The 15,760-nt window shown below is 45.9% G+C and overlaps 1 protein-coding gene across 5 annotated transcripts in view; it reads left to right on the top strand.

Annotated features, from left to right (window-relative positions):
* Positions 1-15,760, top strand: part of LCP2 (lymphocyte cytosolic protein 2) — an 81,564-nt gene that overhangs the window by 37,358 nt on the left and 28,446 nt on the right. For 3 of the 5 annotated variants that reach the window (XR_014788365.1, XM_084838647.1, XM_084838646.1), the window contains 7 exons: positions 6,340-6,405; positions 9,409-9,440; positions 11,007-11,044; positions 12,807-12,993; positions 13,709-13,794; positions 14,255-14,324; positions 14,578-14,652. Coding sequence is in view for 4 of the 5 variants with exons in the window: in XM_084838647.1 (XP_084694773.1) it covers positions 6,340-6,405; positions 9,409-9,440; positions 11,007-11,044; positions 12,807-12,993; positions 13,709-13,794; positions 14,255-14,324; positions 14,578-14,652 (554 nt within the window). In the remaining variant the exon portion in view is untranslated. The remainder of the gene's footprint in view (positions 1-6,339; positions 6,406-9,408; positions 9,441-11,006; positions 11,045-12,806; positions 12,994-13,708; positions 13,795-14,254; positions 14,325-14,577; positions 14,653-15,760) is intronic. The other 2 variants (XM_084838650.1, XM_084838649.1) reach the window with 2 other exon arrangements.

The raw sequence follows: 15,760 nt of genomic DNA, 5'->3' as shown, positions 1-15,760 counted from the left end.
GGTATTGCTGGTGGAAACAGCGTAGCAGCATAGGGGCATGCAAATGTTCAGCCAGTTTCCAGGAACGTTCGTCCAGCCCATACCCCTCCCAGTCCACCAAGTATTGCATTCTCCCTCGGAAAAGGCATGAGTCCAGGATGTCAGAGACTTCAAACTCCTTCTCCCTCTCCACCAACACCAGAGCGATGAGGGCCATAGAGACCAGTGGGGAAAGCAAGGAGCGATGGAAAACAGGATCCACCTTCATGGAGTGGGGGACAGCCAGTCAAAAAGCAACAGGGTTGATCTGGGCCGTAATCGGGAAGTGTCCTGTCCGACAGGCTGTGAGCTTCTTAATGGGGGGGTGAGAGGGGAGGTATCAGGTAGACAACTACACCCAGTCCCCAACCTGCAGGGGTGGGGCGGGCTGGTGATGCCGGTCTGCAGTTTCTTTATACGCCGCTTTTGGTTGCTCGACGTTGTCCCATAAGAGGTGGTGCACAGAGCGCAATTCATCTAAAAAATTATGGGCAGTGGGCACCGAGGCAGGGCCAAGCAAGGAGGGGAAGGCCTTGGGATGGTACCCAAAATTGGCAAAGAAAGGAGTTTGGCACATGGAGGCATGGCACGCATTGTTATAAGCAAATTCCTCCAGAGGCAGCAGGGAAACCCAGTTGTCTTGTTGGTAGTTTCCATAACAGCATAAGTACTGCTCCAGCATGGCATTGGTGCTTTTGGTCTGCCCATCCATCTGGGGGTGGTGAGTGGAGGAAAGCTGGAGTGTCACATTGAGCAGCACAAGCAACTCCCTCCAGAAATGAGCCATGAATTGAGGGCCCTGATCCAAAACAGGCCCCTCAGGCCAGCCATTCAGCCAGAAAACATGCGTCAAAAAGAGTTCTGCCCAGTCCCTGGCCATGGGCAGCCCTGAGCACAGGATAAAGTGGGTCATCTTCGAAAATAAGTTTACCATCACCAGAATGGTGGTCTTACCTTGTGAGCAGGGCAAGTTGGTGATGAAATCGAGGGAAGAGCAGCTTCCAGGGGCCAGAGGGTGTAGGCAGGGGATGGAGTAAGCCAGTGAGTTTGCCCATGGGGTCCTTCATCGTTGACAGGTATCACAGGAGGTGACATAGGTTTTGACATCCCAACACACTCAGGGCCACCAAAAATCCCACGTAACTCCATATAAGGTCTTAGAGTAGCCAAAATGCCCAGCAGTGGAGGAGTCGTGTCACTGATGGAGGACTTTTTCTCAGAGGCGTTTGGAAAGCACATAGACCCTGTGTGAGTGGTAAAGCAACCCACCTTGCAATGAGAAGGGGGTAGACTTGGGGGCACCAGCTGCTTGTCCCAATCCCACCACTTTATCATGCAAAAAGGGATCCTGAGCTTGTTCAGTGTGAAGGTGCTCTATCCAAGAGTGAGGTTCAACAGCAGCTGCCAGTCTTTGGGGGGGAAGGATCAGGGAAGGGGAGGGGCTCTCCTCACCCCCCTGGCTGCAATTCCAGCTTGCGAGAAAGTGCGTATGTCTGTTGGTTGTCGGTGGCTCTCACATGGCAGATCTGGAGGTTAAATCATGAAAAAAATAAAGACCACCTAATTTGACACTGATTTAAGGCCCGGGCTGTTTGGAGATGTTCCAGGTTACGATAGTCAGTTCTTACTTCAACTGGGTGCTGTGCCCCCTCCAAAAGATGACATCACGTCTCTAAGGCTGACTTTATGGCTAACAGTTCTTTCTCCCAGATGGTATAATTCTGTTCGGACACGCTTAATTTCTGGGAGTGGTAAGCACAAGGCTGCAGCTCACCCCCTGCTGTTCCTGGCTGGAGAAGCACGGCCCCCACTGCAAAATCAGAGGTGTCCATTTGCACTACAACAGGCTTCCATGGATCAGGATGTAAAAGGATCGGCTCAGAGCTAAATAGCCTCTTCAGCCCTTCAAAAGGCTGTTGGGCGGAGGCAGACCAGTGAAAGGGAGATTTCTTGCCTTTGAGGAGGTCTGAGAGAGGAGTTGTCAGTTTTGCATAGCTGGGCAGGAACTTTCTGTAGAAGTTGGCAAAGTCCGTTTTAGTGGATGAAGCCTGCCAGGAGAGGACTGCTTGAACCTTTGCAGGATCCATCTTGATGCCTTCTGCTGAAATAATATAACCCAGGTAATCCAAGGATGTCATATCAAAAGCACATTTCTCCAGCTTAACCAAGAGACGGTGCTCCCAGAAGTGCTGTAGGACAGCTTTCACATGTTGTTGATGTGAGTGGGGGTCCGAAGAAAATATAAGTAAATCATCCAGATAAATGATAAGGAAAGTGTCCAAATAATCCCGGAAGATGTCATTCAGAAAATGTGAAAACATAGAGGGAGCGGACGCTAGGCTGAACGGCATGACTAAGTATTCATACAATCCATAACAGCATAAGAAACTGGTCTTCCACTCATCCCCCTCCCAGATGCAAATCAGATTATAGGTGCCACGCAGGTCCAATTTAGTGAAAATCTTGGCTTGCCCCAGGCGCTCCAGCATCTCAGTGATTAGGGGGAGGGGGTATTTGTCAGGAATAATAGCATTGAGGTTCCTGTTGTCATGGATGGGATGAAGCTCCCTTGATTTCTTCTTCACCAACATAGTTGGAGCGCTGGCAGGGGAGGTAGAGGGGCAAATGAAACCACACTGCAAGTTAGTGTCCAAAAACTCCCATAGAGCTCGGAGTTCTGGCTCTGACGTGGAGTACAGTCGGCCAGCTGAGATGGTATCTCCAGGGATCAGGTCAATGGTGCAATCATAGGGGCGGGGGGGGGGGGCAGTTGGTCAGCTTCCTTCTTGTTGAAAACATCCCAGAAAACTGCATATTTGTCTGGTAGGTTCACCAGAGCAGAAAAACTGCTTGGGGAAGGCGAGAAGGGAGAAGAAAGGGTTAATGCCAGAGCTCCCAGGAAACAGTGCTGTTGACAGTAGGGGGATGAAAACTGCACTTGATGAAGCTTCCAAGAAATCTGAGGATTGTGTTTAAAGAGCCAGGATATGCCCAGCACTATTGAGTATTGGGGCACCTTGGCCAGGTGAAATTGAATTTGCTCAGTGTGCCCCTGGGAATGTAGGGTGACTGGAGTTGTAATCTGAGTGACTGCTCCAGAAGAGAGAGGACGCCCATCGATAGCCTCCACTATCAATGGGGTGGGCAGAAGCAGAGCAGAAATGTTGTGTTGCCAAGCAAACGTTTCATCCATAAAACTGGTAGTAGCCCTGGAGTCCACCAGCACCATGTCATATTCCCCCCCACCCCCAGGAAGAATGAAGGTGCCAGGAAGCAGCAGATGGGATGGGGGAGAGATGTGTGGGAGGCGTACCCCGGTTATGGATGGTCGCTCCTCACTGGAGACCCCCAGCAGACTTGGGGGGTGGCCTAGTCAGGCTTGGTGGACAGGAGGTGGAGAGGGAGGTGGAGCTGTCAGTCGGGACTGGCAGAATCCAGCAAAGTGACCCTTCTTTCCACACCTGAAGCACTGCCGTTCAGCAAGCTGCCATTCCAGTTCTTTGGCAACAGTGTGGATTAGGTTGCTCCCAGTTGCAGAGGGGTCTCCTCCACCCCTGTGGCAGCTGCAAGGGGAGGGTGCAGTAGCCACAGGAGAATGGGAGGAGGGAAATCCCATCTAACAGAGCTCTTCTTGGTTTGGTGGCACCCTTCCAACTGACTGTTGATCTGCAGGCATGACTGGATGAGCTCAGCCAGCGTTGGTGGGCATGGCGCCTGCGCTAGCTCATCTAAGATCTCGTCATTCAAGCCATTCAAAAATTGGGCCACCAGAGCCGCATCATTCCACTGTAAATCCTGCATCAGCAAGTGAAAACTGGTCACATAACCAGAAACAGAGTCCTTGCCTTGCTTGAGGTGGCAGATATCCAGGGTTGCTGTCTCTGCATGAAAGGGGTCACCAACCCCCCCCCCATAGCATTCATGTAACCCTGGTAGTCTGCCAGCAGGGGGTCATTAGTGAGGAGAATTGCTGAGGCCCATTTAGCTGCCATGCCTGAAAGCAGGTTAATGATAAACCCCAAATGAATCTGGTCCATCTTGAAATCCTCCAGCCGCAGCCGTATATACAGTTCTGATTGGGTGCGTAAAATTTGAAACAGTCCTTTGTCTCCAGCAAACTTCTCTGGCAGTGCTACCAGGCGTTTCCGATGGGGAGGGATCGAGGGTGGAAGGGGCTGAGTGGCTGCTTGTAAGGTTTGAACAGCACCCGTCAAGTGATTGACCTGATCGCGAAGAGCCTAGTTCTCCTGCATCAATGTGTTCAAAGCATGTTCCATGGCGCCACCCAAGAGCGCAGTCACTGGAAGAGACAGATGAAGAGAGGAGAGGAAAAAAAGAGGACGACAGGCAAGCTGTCAGGATTCCTTTAGCTCCCACTTCTAAGCCTAAACATCCACAGATGAGAGGCTTCAGTACACAGCTTTTAATCCATTACTTCGCAGGCTCGTACAGCATCACGTTTCCCTTTGCCCCTGCTGTAAAACTTCAAAAGCCAAATCAAAACACAGAGAAGAGATTTCAGTTCCAAGGCTTTTTAATCCACTTAATTCAATGGGTCATTCAGATGCTAATTGTCAGCGACCCACAGTCTACAAAGGAAATACCTTCAGGGAGTTCAAAGGAAAACTACGAAAGTTGCCCACCATTTGAGGAAAAGGCGAGCTTGCTGTCCTAACTTAAGGGGTGGGGGGGATCTGCCTCAATCCTGTGAGGACTCTAAGTGCAGCTGTTCCTGCCGGGCCAATCAGTCAGATTGCCTAAGCTCTGCCCCTGCCATTTCTCTCTTGTCTCTGTATCTGCGTCTAAGAATTCAGGCTCTACCTGCCCCCCTTCTCATAGTTAGGGATGTACGAAATTGACTCACCATTTTGTCCGGGGTCATTCGCGGTGGGAGGGAGGCGCTCCGTTCCTCCCCCCAAAATTCTCCCCGGCTGGCTCCTCTCCTTTCAACTCCGCAGAGCCGCTGACCGGGGCCACCCGCAGCCGGACATCCAGCCGCTGGGCTGCGCAGGGACGCACATGGCAGCCACCATAGCTGCTGCCATTTGCGCCCGTCTTTTGCCGTGATAGGCTACATAAATATATATGTAGCCTATCACAACAAAAGACAGGGATGCATGGTGGCGGCTATGGTGGCTGCCATTTGCGTTCCTGCCTATTGCTGTGATTGGCTACGTATATATTTACATAGCCTATCACGGCCTCCACAGGGATGCAAATGGTGTCCCTGCATTAGCCGTGATAGGCTACGTAAACACTTACATAGCCTATCACGGCCATTTGAAAGGAGGCGAATGGCGGCCGCAGATGTGGCCACCATTCGAGGAGCACCGGAATGGCCGACAAAGGTAGGCCCCATTCCAGGCCCATTTCGCGGGGTGGTGGGGCTGGTGGCTTCGTTCTGCCATGGATTCCGGGAGGCCAAACGCGCTGGCATTTGGCCTCCCTGGAATCCCTGGTGAAATTCTCCAACATCCCTACTCCCAGTTCACTATCTCTCACAGGGATGGGTGAAGAGGGGTCCTCTCCATCCAGCTGTGCCTTTGAAGCTTGAGGAGTAGGCCTAGCCATCTCTGTCCAGGCCTGGGAAATTTTCTCCCCCACGTTTTGCAGTTCCTCTTCAGACTCTGAGCTACTCTGCCAATCGCTGCGCTCAGGGGCAACCCTGACATCCAGATGCAAATTCTCATTGACTCTTCCTCTCACGAGGTGTGTGTGTGTGTGTGTGAAGTGGGACCCACCTCCTCAGCCACCTGGACATTTGTAACCTAGGAAGCCGGCCTACTCATATCTGGACTAGCCTGGGAAAACATTTCCCCCATGACTGGCAGTTCTCCTTCAGAATCTGAACTGCTATCCCACTCCCTGCGCTCAGAAACACCCCTGACAAATACGGTGTTCATTTAATGAATGGGGCTGGATATGGAATTTGTCCTTGATTGTTTCTTCCCCTCACCTCACCCCCCCTCCTTTTGCAACAATGTGTTAAGGCTGCCATGCTTTGCACTGGGACACTAACTGTTCATTTTGCGAGTTAAAACTATACTAATATTACACCATAACTTGAGGGTTTGTTTGTTTGTTTGTTTGCCATGGAGTTGAGAAAAATATAACAACATATCCAGTTGACTTTGTCTTTTACTCCCCTCCCAGAATCAAAATCATCCTTAATTCAACAGTTTGGATTTATCACACACATAAAAACCTAGGGGCAAGAGCCCTAGCACATTTACGCTTGGCTTTGGCTGAATCATATACAGAATGATCCTTCTTTCAACAATATTTGCTTGGTTTAATAATATACTGTTTGTTTCATCTTAGAATTCTAAGCAAGCTAAGTCAGGAAATAAACCGACATGAAGAGAGAAAAAGTTTCTTTCCAAGACGGTAGGGAAAGTGGTTTAACATTTGTTGTTGTTGTTACAACTGTAAGTTAATTATGTCAGAATTATTTAGTACCATTGGATAGCAGGATGGAATATGTACATGCAAGAATAAGGTGACTATACTTAATTGTATGGGAAAAGGGAACAGCTGACCTTGAAATTATATGAGAACGTATTGTATAACTTAATTTGTGTAGATTAAATGTGGTGTTCATTACCAAAGCAGGATTAATGAATGAATAGCAACCCACCCCCGCTAGTCCAATATGAAAACCCTAACAGGAGCATGAATTCAGATATTTACTCTAAAATTCCAAATGACTGGGATTAACTTTTTTTTTAATTTAAAAAACCACTTGCGTAAGTTTTCATATAGTTCATTAGTGCATGGACTTCACAATTGTAGCTTTAAAAACATTCAGGAACTTCACCCAAAATCCTACCAGGTAGGGATGTGTGGATTTTATGCTTGTGTCAACTAATGTATCTTAGCACTAATGTGAAATAGCACAAATCTCCCCCAAAAGTAAAAAACTGGTACGCAAGTCCGTGGAATCCATGAGACTCGGAGAAAGCCAGTCCGCTGCAGAATCCACATGTCTGAACCCATTTGAATCTGTTTCAGATTTGTCCAACATCTGTACTCCCAGGGTAGCACTTTGGACTGAAAGGGGATTGCTGGGGCAATGTGTACTTCATCCTGGAACCGTAACTAATTTGAACCCCAGGATGTATTGACAGAGTACTTCAAGAGATACTTGGTTCCCTCTCAATGTTCCTGGGTGGAACACTGTCCTCAACAAGTCTGCTGTTTTGAGATGGCAACCTTGGGTGCTTACTTGTGACTTAATTTGCTCATAGGCAGTATTCAAGCCTGCTGTTTCAAGCAACAAGCTGAAGCAGGAAGCTGACCTTATAGGGGGAGCTGTGACAGCTGCTCAAAACAGCAGCCCCGTGTCTAGTCATTGCTCTTTTGCCTGGTAACAAAGTAGTCCCAAACACATTGTGTTACTATGGTGCAAGTTTTCCTGCCCTGAAAACAGCAGCCAGTGAAGTAGGTCAAAGTTAGGGAATCTCACAGGGCAGTGATATAATGTCGTATGTTTAATGCATAAGCTATGCTAATTAGTAGATATTATTTTCAGTGGCAATGCCTCTGCTGTTTTGGCTTTAGAAAAGGACTAAGGTCCTTCGGGTACTTCTTGGCAGCTTCTTTCAAACTCAACTAATATGCAGAAACAGAATTCAAACTGATTTATACTGCAGTCCTGAACACATGACTTGAAGTAAGCACCATTCATTTCAGTGGCTCAGGATAGGGATGACGGGAAATTCTGCCACAGACTCCAATGAGGCTGGATTCTAAGAATCTGGCCCCCTGGAGTCCGTGGCAGAACAGACCACTCACCTCCACCACCCCGCAAAGTTTGCACCTGCCGGATCCTACCTGCCGCTGGTTGGGTCCGGGTCCGTCCACTGCCAGTGTGCGGACGCAAATGGCATCCAGCATAGCTGACGCCATTTGCATCCCCGCTCTTTGCTGAGATAGGCTATATAAATCTTTATGTAGCCTATCATGGCAAATGGCAGGGACACAAATGGTGTCCACTACACCGGACGCCATTTGCGTCTGAAGACAGGCAGGGTGGCAGCGGACGGACCTGCTCTTTACCATGATAGGCTATGTAAAGATTTACGTAGCCTATCACGGCAAAGAGCAGGGACGCAAATGGCATCCACTACTCTGGACGCCATTTGCATCCGCAGACCGGCAGCGGATGGAAGTCCGGCAGCAGATGGAAGTCCGGCAGCGGACGGACCTGGCCGGCGGCTCTGCGGACTCGCCGCAGAGTGGAGCCTGCCAGGGAGGATTCCGGGGTGAGGAACGGATCACCTCCCCCCCATGGACCCCCAGCGGACTCAGGTGAGTGGGGTCCGTACACCCCTAGCTCAGGATGCTTTACTGGCTTGATTCCAGTGGCTCACATCAGGCTCTTTTTTGAAGCGTCTGTATATTTAGCGGTAAAGAGACCATAGACCCTGCATAAAACAGTGAAAAGGAAAACAACAACATATCCTCCCCCACCCCACCACCCAATCAGAGCAGCCAGGATATGTGACAGAAGTACCTGATGCTGGTAACACACTAGCCAGCCTTCTTTTCTGTTTTGAGACAGCTGAGTTAATAATTCTTCTTTCATTCAATGTGGCCCTTGAAGAGAAAAAGGTTCCCCCAAATAGGACCATCCCTGTGCTGGATATACACATTACCAGCTGGGATCCCTTCAGTTTCATAGCTCTGCTTTGTGATGTGTGCCTTCCCAAGCTGTCAAATATAAACTTCATCATCTGTTTGCACTATTTCCAAAAGCCCAAAGTGATGTAAAACACAACCACAAAGCATCATAAAATGATGGTGAAGCTGAAAAGGTACATGAGGCACCAAATAGGTTACTAGAGTTCACAAAGCAAAGTTATCACATTTCTGAGCCTATTAAGGCTTCCCCAACATTCTTCCAGCTTTTCTGTTTTGGTACTGTGCACCTTAAATTTTAATTTATACTTTACAATTTCAGGCACTATATATCTTGGCACATTTTGCCAATATAAGCTGAATTAAAATAGCCATTTATTTGTACAGTTGATGTTTAGATGTTTTTAAAGAGCCTTCTCTGTGTGATAGCTAAAGGTCACGCAGGTGCCAACATTGTGTTGCTTTCAGCACCTCCTGAAAACATTTTTTTTTCAGGAAGCCTTCCTCGAGTGACTAGCTGCAGTTTATCAAACCTGGTTTTAGTAGAATTCTGTCTCTTTTTAAACAATTTTAAATTGTTTTAACATGGTGTTTTTATTCTTTATCATGTCTGCTGTTCACCACTCCAAGGTCTTTGGATGTGGAGCAGTATACAAATGCTATAAATAAAGAAATAAACTCAAATATATTTAGTTTATAATTAGGATATGAAACATTAACTTACCCATTTTCCTCCCAAAATTACTACAGGACACAAACACAAAGGGTTCCTGAAAATCCAGGTAAAAACACTTGCTATTTATGTGCATACTTCCATTCTCTAGATATTCAGAAGCCGTCCTGGCCATGTTCAATTTTGTTCAGAAGTGTTCTCAGTCTATGGGCTAGATCCAGGCTAAGTTACTTACACTTAAGTCCCATTGATCTGAATGGAAACTAAGTGCAACTAACAGTCTGGGGCCAACTGTTCCTCTTTGACATAGCTTCTATGTTATCAAGAAGAATGGCTACTAAAACAAGTAAAGCCAAAGAGAGGGAAACCTGTCATATCAGGGTTTATAAATCAAAGTGCAGCAGAAGTGTGCGCTTTGTGATCCATAGCAATGCAGCTCTTCAGAAATTCTACCCCTGCTTGCACTTCTGCTGAGATATTTTAGCAATGTGCACATACATTATGCAATTTAAAGTCACTCATAGACCTGGTTCAGACATACATATATCTGCAGTAGCCAAAATATGCACAAGACATGTGGTTACAGGCTTCGTTCTTGTACCACTCTTTCCCTCCCTTGCTGTCACACCCCAATTGACCCAAGAGGTTTTCAGTTAACCATATTTTCCTGTTAACATCTGAACCTGGAAACGATGGTTATCAGGATCAGAACATTCATAGAGGAGCCTGTCTCGTTCCAATCTGGGTAAGTACAGACTTCCTGGATTAATTGTGATGTGCCAAGAAGGGAGGAAGGCAGGGGCAGCGTGAGGACAGGGCGTGTGGGCACAAGGCTCATGCACATTATTAAGCTTATTAAGCCAAGCTGTGTACATGTGAACAGGTCATACAGTGAAATAGCCTTCACAGAACCTCAGTTTAGGTACAGCAATCTGTTTGGAGGTGGTATGGTTTTATTTTTATATAATTTTATGAGAAGGTATTGTCTTAATTTATATGCCAACTCAAGATTTGTACCAGGGCTGTAGATTTCAGTACACTCTTAAATTCCCTTCTGGGGGAACACATGGACACAACACTCATTCTGAGTCTGATAAACCTTGGTTTATTGGACTAAGAACATTGTGTCCATGTGGGGCCTGTTTACTATCTGAAACTCTCTGAGTTGTGTGTCTAGGATTATTTTCCTATTCAAATAAGCCTCCCGTATTTGAATACTTCTGACTGTATGGTAGTAACTGTGCTGTAACATAAAGACAGTGGCACCTGCCTTTTGGTACTGAGCTAATATAGATAATCTCTCCCAGATTCTATGCTTATACCTCTGCTTAAGCTAAGGATGAATTCAGATAAATCTTTTCATCACTTGGTATCGGTAATATGACTTCCGTATGTGAAACGCCAGCAGGGCTTTCATATCACCTCAGGCATAATGCTTATCAATGGAGGCCATTCCTCTATTTCGCTGAGAGCTCTTGAGTAACATCATGAAATGATCATGATGACCTAGCAAGTAATATACATGCATGTGTGAATCAGCCCTGGATGTCCCATTGTTCTCTACCACAACTCTTCTTGAAGCACATTAGCTGTTCATTGTGGAACCATCTTGAACTTGGGAATTTACAGCTGCTGTGTGCCAAGAAGTGTACCCTTTTTTGTTGCTCTTCCACAGAATACAGACAAGAAGAGGATGATGGCTGGTCTTCCTTTGTAAGTATGTTTTCAGTGCTACGTAGGTATATGGCTGAGAGGAATTAAATAGTGGCAAAGATCACAATACTATTACTGTACTCTTATATATTTCTTTCGAAATAGCCAATATTGGTAGTTTGGGGACTGAAGCCAGCCTCAAAACATGGAAAAATGAAAACCTCAAATTTCTTCAATAGTGTTTCCTTTAAAAAAAAAACACCATTAAATACTTTGTTTATAATACAAGGTAGTAAACATCCTTGATTATCCCACTTCCTAAGGTTGCTCAGGAAGGCCTATTCTGCAGGTTCTTGTAGGGATGGAAGGATCTGTCAATCTCAGTTTACAGAGTTTGTCAGTTTTTTGAACCTAAATAGTGGCCTTGAAGCCTACAATTAAAATACCAGATTCACATAGGAACAGAGCACTGTTGGCATGGGAGTAAGGTCCTAGAAGAGAACAAAAGGAAATCCAGCTCCAAAACAAAGGATCAGCAATCAAGTTGGAATGTGTAATATCAATAAATTAATAAATAATGGATTTCACAAACCCATCCCAGCACCCTACAAGCATTCACATGACAACTCGTAATGCTTCTTGTCTACAAAATAAAGTAGCACTTGAGAATCAGTCTGCTGCCAGTGGCTAAAATAAAGCTCCCAAGTTTCTGCGGTTGTTGAGGGAGTTCAACAGATTCTCCCTCTGGATTGCCAAACTACTGATTTTCAGCCTGCCAACTGCTTACCCAGGGTATTTGCCCACTATCAGGCATAAGCCTTCTTGACAGAAAGATTGATAGCCAACGTATAATTTTTCCTGATTCAGTAGGTTGCTGATAAACTAACTAGGAGTGTACAAAACCCCACTTACCTGGCTCCGCTGGGTTCCGCGGGGGGGGGGGGAGGCAATCCGTCCACGGAGCCACCGTCCAGGCCGATCTGCAGCAGGGCCCCCATCTGCTGCCGGGCTGCTGCGGACGCAAATGGCGTCCTGCAAAGGGGACGCCATTTGCATCCCTATGCTAGGTCGTGATAGGCTACATAGATATGTACGTAGCCTATCACGGCTAAAGCAGGGACGCAAATGGCATCCCTTACGCCATTTGCGTCCCTGCTGTAGCCGTGATAGGCTACGTAAATATCTACGTAGCCTATCACAACTAAAGTGGGGACGCAAATGGCGGCCGCTACACCATTTGCGTCCCCGCTTTAGCTGTGATAGGCTACGTAAATACTTACATAGCCTATCAAGACAGAAGACAGGGACGCAAATGGTGGCTGCCACGACGGCCGCCATTTGCGGCTGCAGGAGCCCCGAAGACGGCCCAGAGCCACTGGCGGAACCGCCGCTGCATCTGCCGCCAGGTAGGTCCATTCCGGGAGGGGGTTACAGGGGGTGGCAGGGGGGTGAGGCCATTCCGCCATGGATTCCGGGGGGAATCTGGCCTCACTGGAGTCCATGGCAGAAAACCAACTCAAAGAAAGGTGTTCTGGCATTTTTGCCTCTATAACAAGAACCTTGTTCTAAATGTAATAGTATTAGAACCCCCACTTTTTAAGAACACACAATCAAAATTAAGGGCACGACTCTTCTCTGCTGTAGCACCATATCAGTGTAATTACTTGTTGACAGAATTCCATTTATCCAAGCCTATGAGGCTTCCTTGTGTATCCCTCTTCCCCTACTTTGGTAAATGAGGCTTTAGAATTCGTTCTGAACAATTGCAGGCAACCTTGCTGTGTTAAGGTATTTGGGCAAACTGACACTTCTGTTTTGACAGGAGGAAAGTGATGATTATGAAAGCCCAGATGACGAGGACCTTGAAGGTAGTGTAGACTATGAAATGCCCAATGATGGCGCTGATGATGAAAATGATGCGGATTACGAACCTCCTCCGTCAAATGATGTTGACACAGTCCGTAATATATTTCCTTCTCAACGAGTTACAACCAACTCAGAATACATAGGTAACCACTTTAAATCTGCTTTCAAACATTTCATGTTTGAAATGGATTAGAGGCAGGGCTGGCATTAAGAGTAGTCAGGGTAGGCACTCGCTGAGTGCCCATACCGCAGCAGGGGCCCACTGACAAGAGCCTCCTGAAATTGTTCTTCCTCTCTGCCTCTCACTCTGCCTCAGCCAGTGGTGGTGGTGGTGAGGAGGAGGGGGAGGGGGAGCAGATGCCACAGTCTGCTTGTTCTCTGCCTCTCAAGAAAGCAAGTGGTAGCAATGATGACAAAAAGGACGAGGAGCAACAGCAGCTGGTGACAATGGTGGTGAGATGATCAACTCAATGAGAGAGGGTATCTTGCGGAAGGGCTCTCAACAATCTGAACCTGGCTCTGATTAGAGGGAAATGTGTGGTTTGGAAGACACAAGAAAAGGCATAGAAACCCCTTTTTTTCTAAACAACAAATTCTATCAGCAATTTTCTAATGATTTTTCAAATTTCATTTTAATTGAAATTAATTCAATTTAATTGAGCTTTGAGATCTTGTATGTCCTAAGTTCCAACTGACAGCTGGAAAGGGTCTGTGCATCATAGGAGGATTAATTTAGTTCTAGTTCTCTGAAATGCCATCTTGAACATAAATGCATAGGGAGGCCCCTTCTTAATGAGATGAAGCAAGAAAAGGAATTTTTTTTCCAGTGCATTTTGTTAATGCTTTTGCTTTCTTTAGATAGACCTAAAGCATCTCTCCAGCCTCCCACTCCACCAGAAAGACCTGGATCCTCCCCTGTACCAAGTAGAGGCAGAAGCACTGGGGTATGTTTCTTTGGTGGAAAAGGAGTTTCCTTTTACATTTATTTCTTCTGAGGATTACAATCATAACAACCCACTTCTCATTAATGAGGAACTGTTACAGTTTCTGCACAGACTTCTTATCACCTTCCAGGATTCCTTTTGCCTTCTGAAACTGTCTTCAATTGTTTGCATTATTCTCTTGTCTCACACCATACATGTCAAACAGAGGTGGGCTGGCAAAATGAAGATATTCTTCAGTACAAAGGTTCTAAATTGTGCATAAAATGTAGTTCCATACTCCCAGCCTAATTAGAAATAGATCCAGATGCAGAAAATATTTGAAAAACAGGGAAGCAACAGGTCTCTGATACTTCGTAGTTTGGATCCCTGGATGGCAGCTATGAAGTGTCCTCAGATATCTCACCAAATTAAATCAAGTCCATACGGTTAGGCACAGTATTTACTAAATCTATTATTTTAGCAGCCACCTTTTCTTCCTCCTGCAAGCAATAATGAGAGTAACAGAGAAAAAAGCATCACGTCTTTTAAACGTAAGTGTCTTTATTTACTCCTATTTTAGATGCCATTCTTTAATAGATTTCCATTGCTCAAAGCATTCTTTTTTATGTCTGTCCTCTCAATTTTCTGCAACCCTCAACTGACCAATTCTTGAATTAATGTTATTATTCTAATTCTTAAAAGGAATATTAATTTATATAGTAGAAGATATGTGAAATACTAAAATACTTATTCTGAGGTTCATACTGGCCCAAAATCCAATACAACATTTCTGCTTCATTCCAGTTCCTGGTCCTTCTGTAGATCGAAGCAAGAAGCCTCCACTGGATCGGTCTGGGCCGCCACTTGACCTAGGTGCAGGTTAGCATTTATTTATGGCCTTAACTATAAACTGCTGACATTGTTTGACCAAAGCACAATAACAAAATGTAAATGGAATGGCCATGGGCAGGTATACGCTACAGATTATTAGAAAACAGGTAATTGTAACCTAAAAAATAAAGCTCCAGCAACAAGTTATGGGCTGCTATGGGCAAGCAATTAGCAAGAGGTCCTTAAACTGAGAAATAACTCCATGAACATAGTGAGTCTTCAGGGAGGACCACTAAGATGTCAGGGTATTTCTGTTGTGTACACAGACCAGCTGAAAAACTGTATAAGGGTCAGAGAAGAATTTCAGAAAGGAGAAGCATGACTGAGGATAAACAGCGATGTTAATTCATTACAATGACATTTTATATGGGTCTTCATCATGATACATCACTATCTGATTCTGAATGAGGAAGAGAGATTTCTCACAAAGTGGCAGTTGGTAAAGCAAATAAAAGTAAAAGGACAAATAGCAACCGTTAATAAGGTACAACAGCAAATGGGCCTGTACCGGATTCTCAGGAGTCAGTCATTTCTTTTAGCCTTCCAAAAGCTGAAAACTGGGCAGCATCCAATGGAAGCCGCTCTACCTCTGCTGGTTCCGTGGCATTCATGGAAGCAACTGCTTGCACAATAGGGCTTTTGCGGTCCTAAAAACAACACCAGAGCTCCCTTATGCAAGCTCCACTGACCTGTCCCATATTTTTAGAACCAGTTGCATGAGCAGTCACTCCCTCTGGCACACAGGCACAATAGGATACAATTGTCTGTGTTCATCCTCAGCGAGTTATGTGTTTATAAATTAATTCAGTTTGGTCTAGCTTTGATAGCATAAGCTTGAAATTAGGGATGTTCAAATTGTGTACCTTCAGTGCCTCTTGACTTCCACAATTTGCGGCCAGTGCTCCGTTCCGCCGTTGACAAGCACCCGGAATTTTCCTCTTTTTTTTCTGCTCCGAAAATTACGAAGATAAATCGGTACTGAAAACTGTAAACCGTACCAAAAACCCAGCCGTATCCATGAGTCTGCACATCTTCCATAAGAATCGCTATTTTTTGTAAATATTTACGCTTTATAAAAAAAACTGAAATCCTCCGT

The sequence above is a fragment of the Heloderma suspectum genome, chromosome 2 (assembly GCF_057233095.1).
Source record: "Heloderma suspectum isolate Gila_16-S chromosome 2, 16-S_ref, whole genome shotgun sequence".
In the NCBI taxonomy this organism is placed as follows: domain Eukaryota; kingdom Metazoa; phylum Chordata; class Lepidosauria; order Squamata; family Helodermatidae; genus Heloderma; species Heloderma suspectum.
Note: the sequence above shows the minus strand (reverse complement) of the source record. Positions and strands in the feature narration are given on the sequence as shown.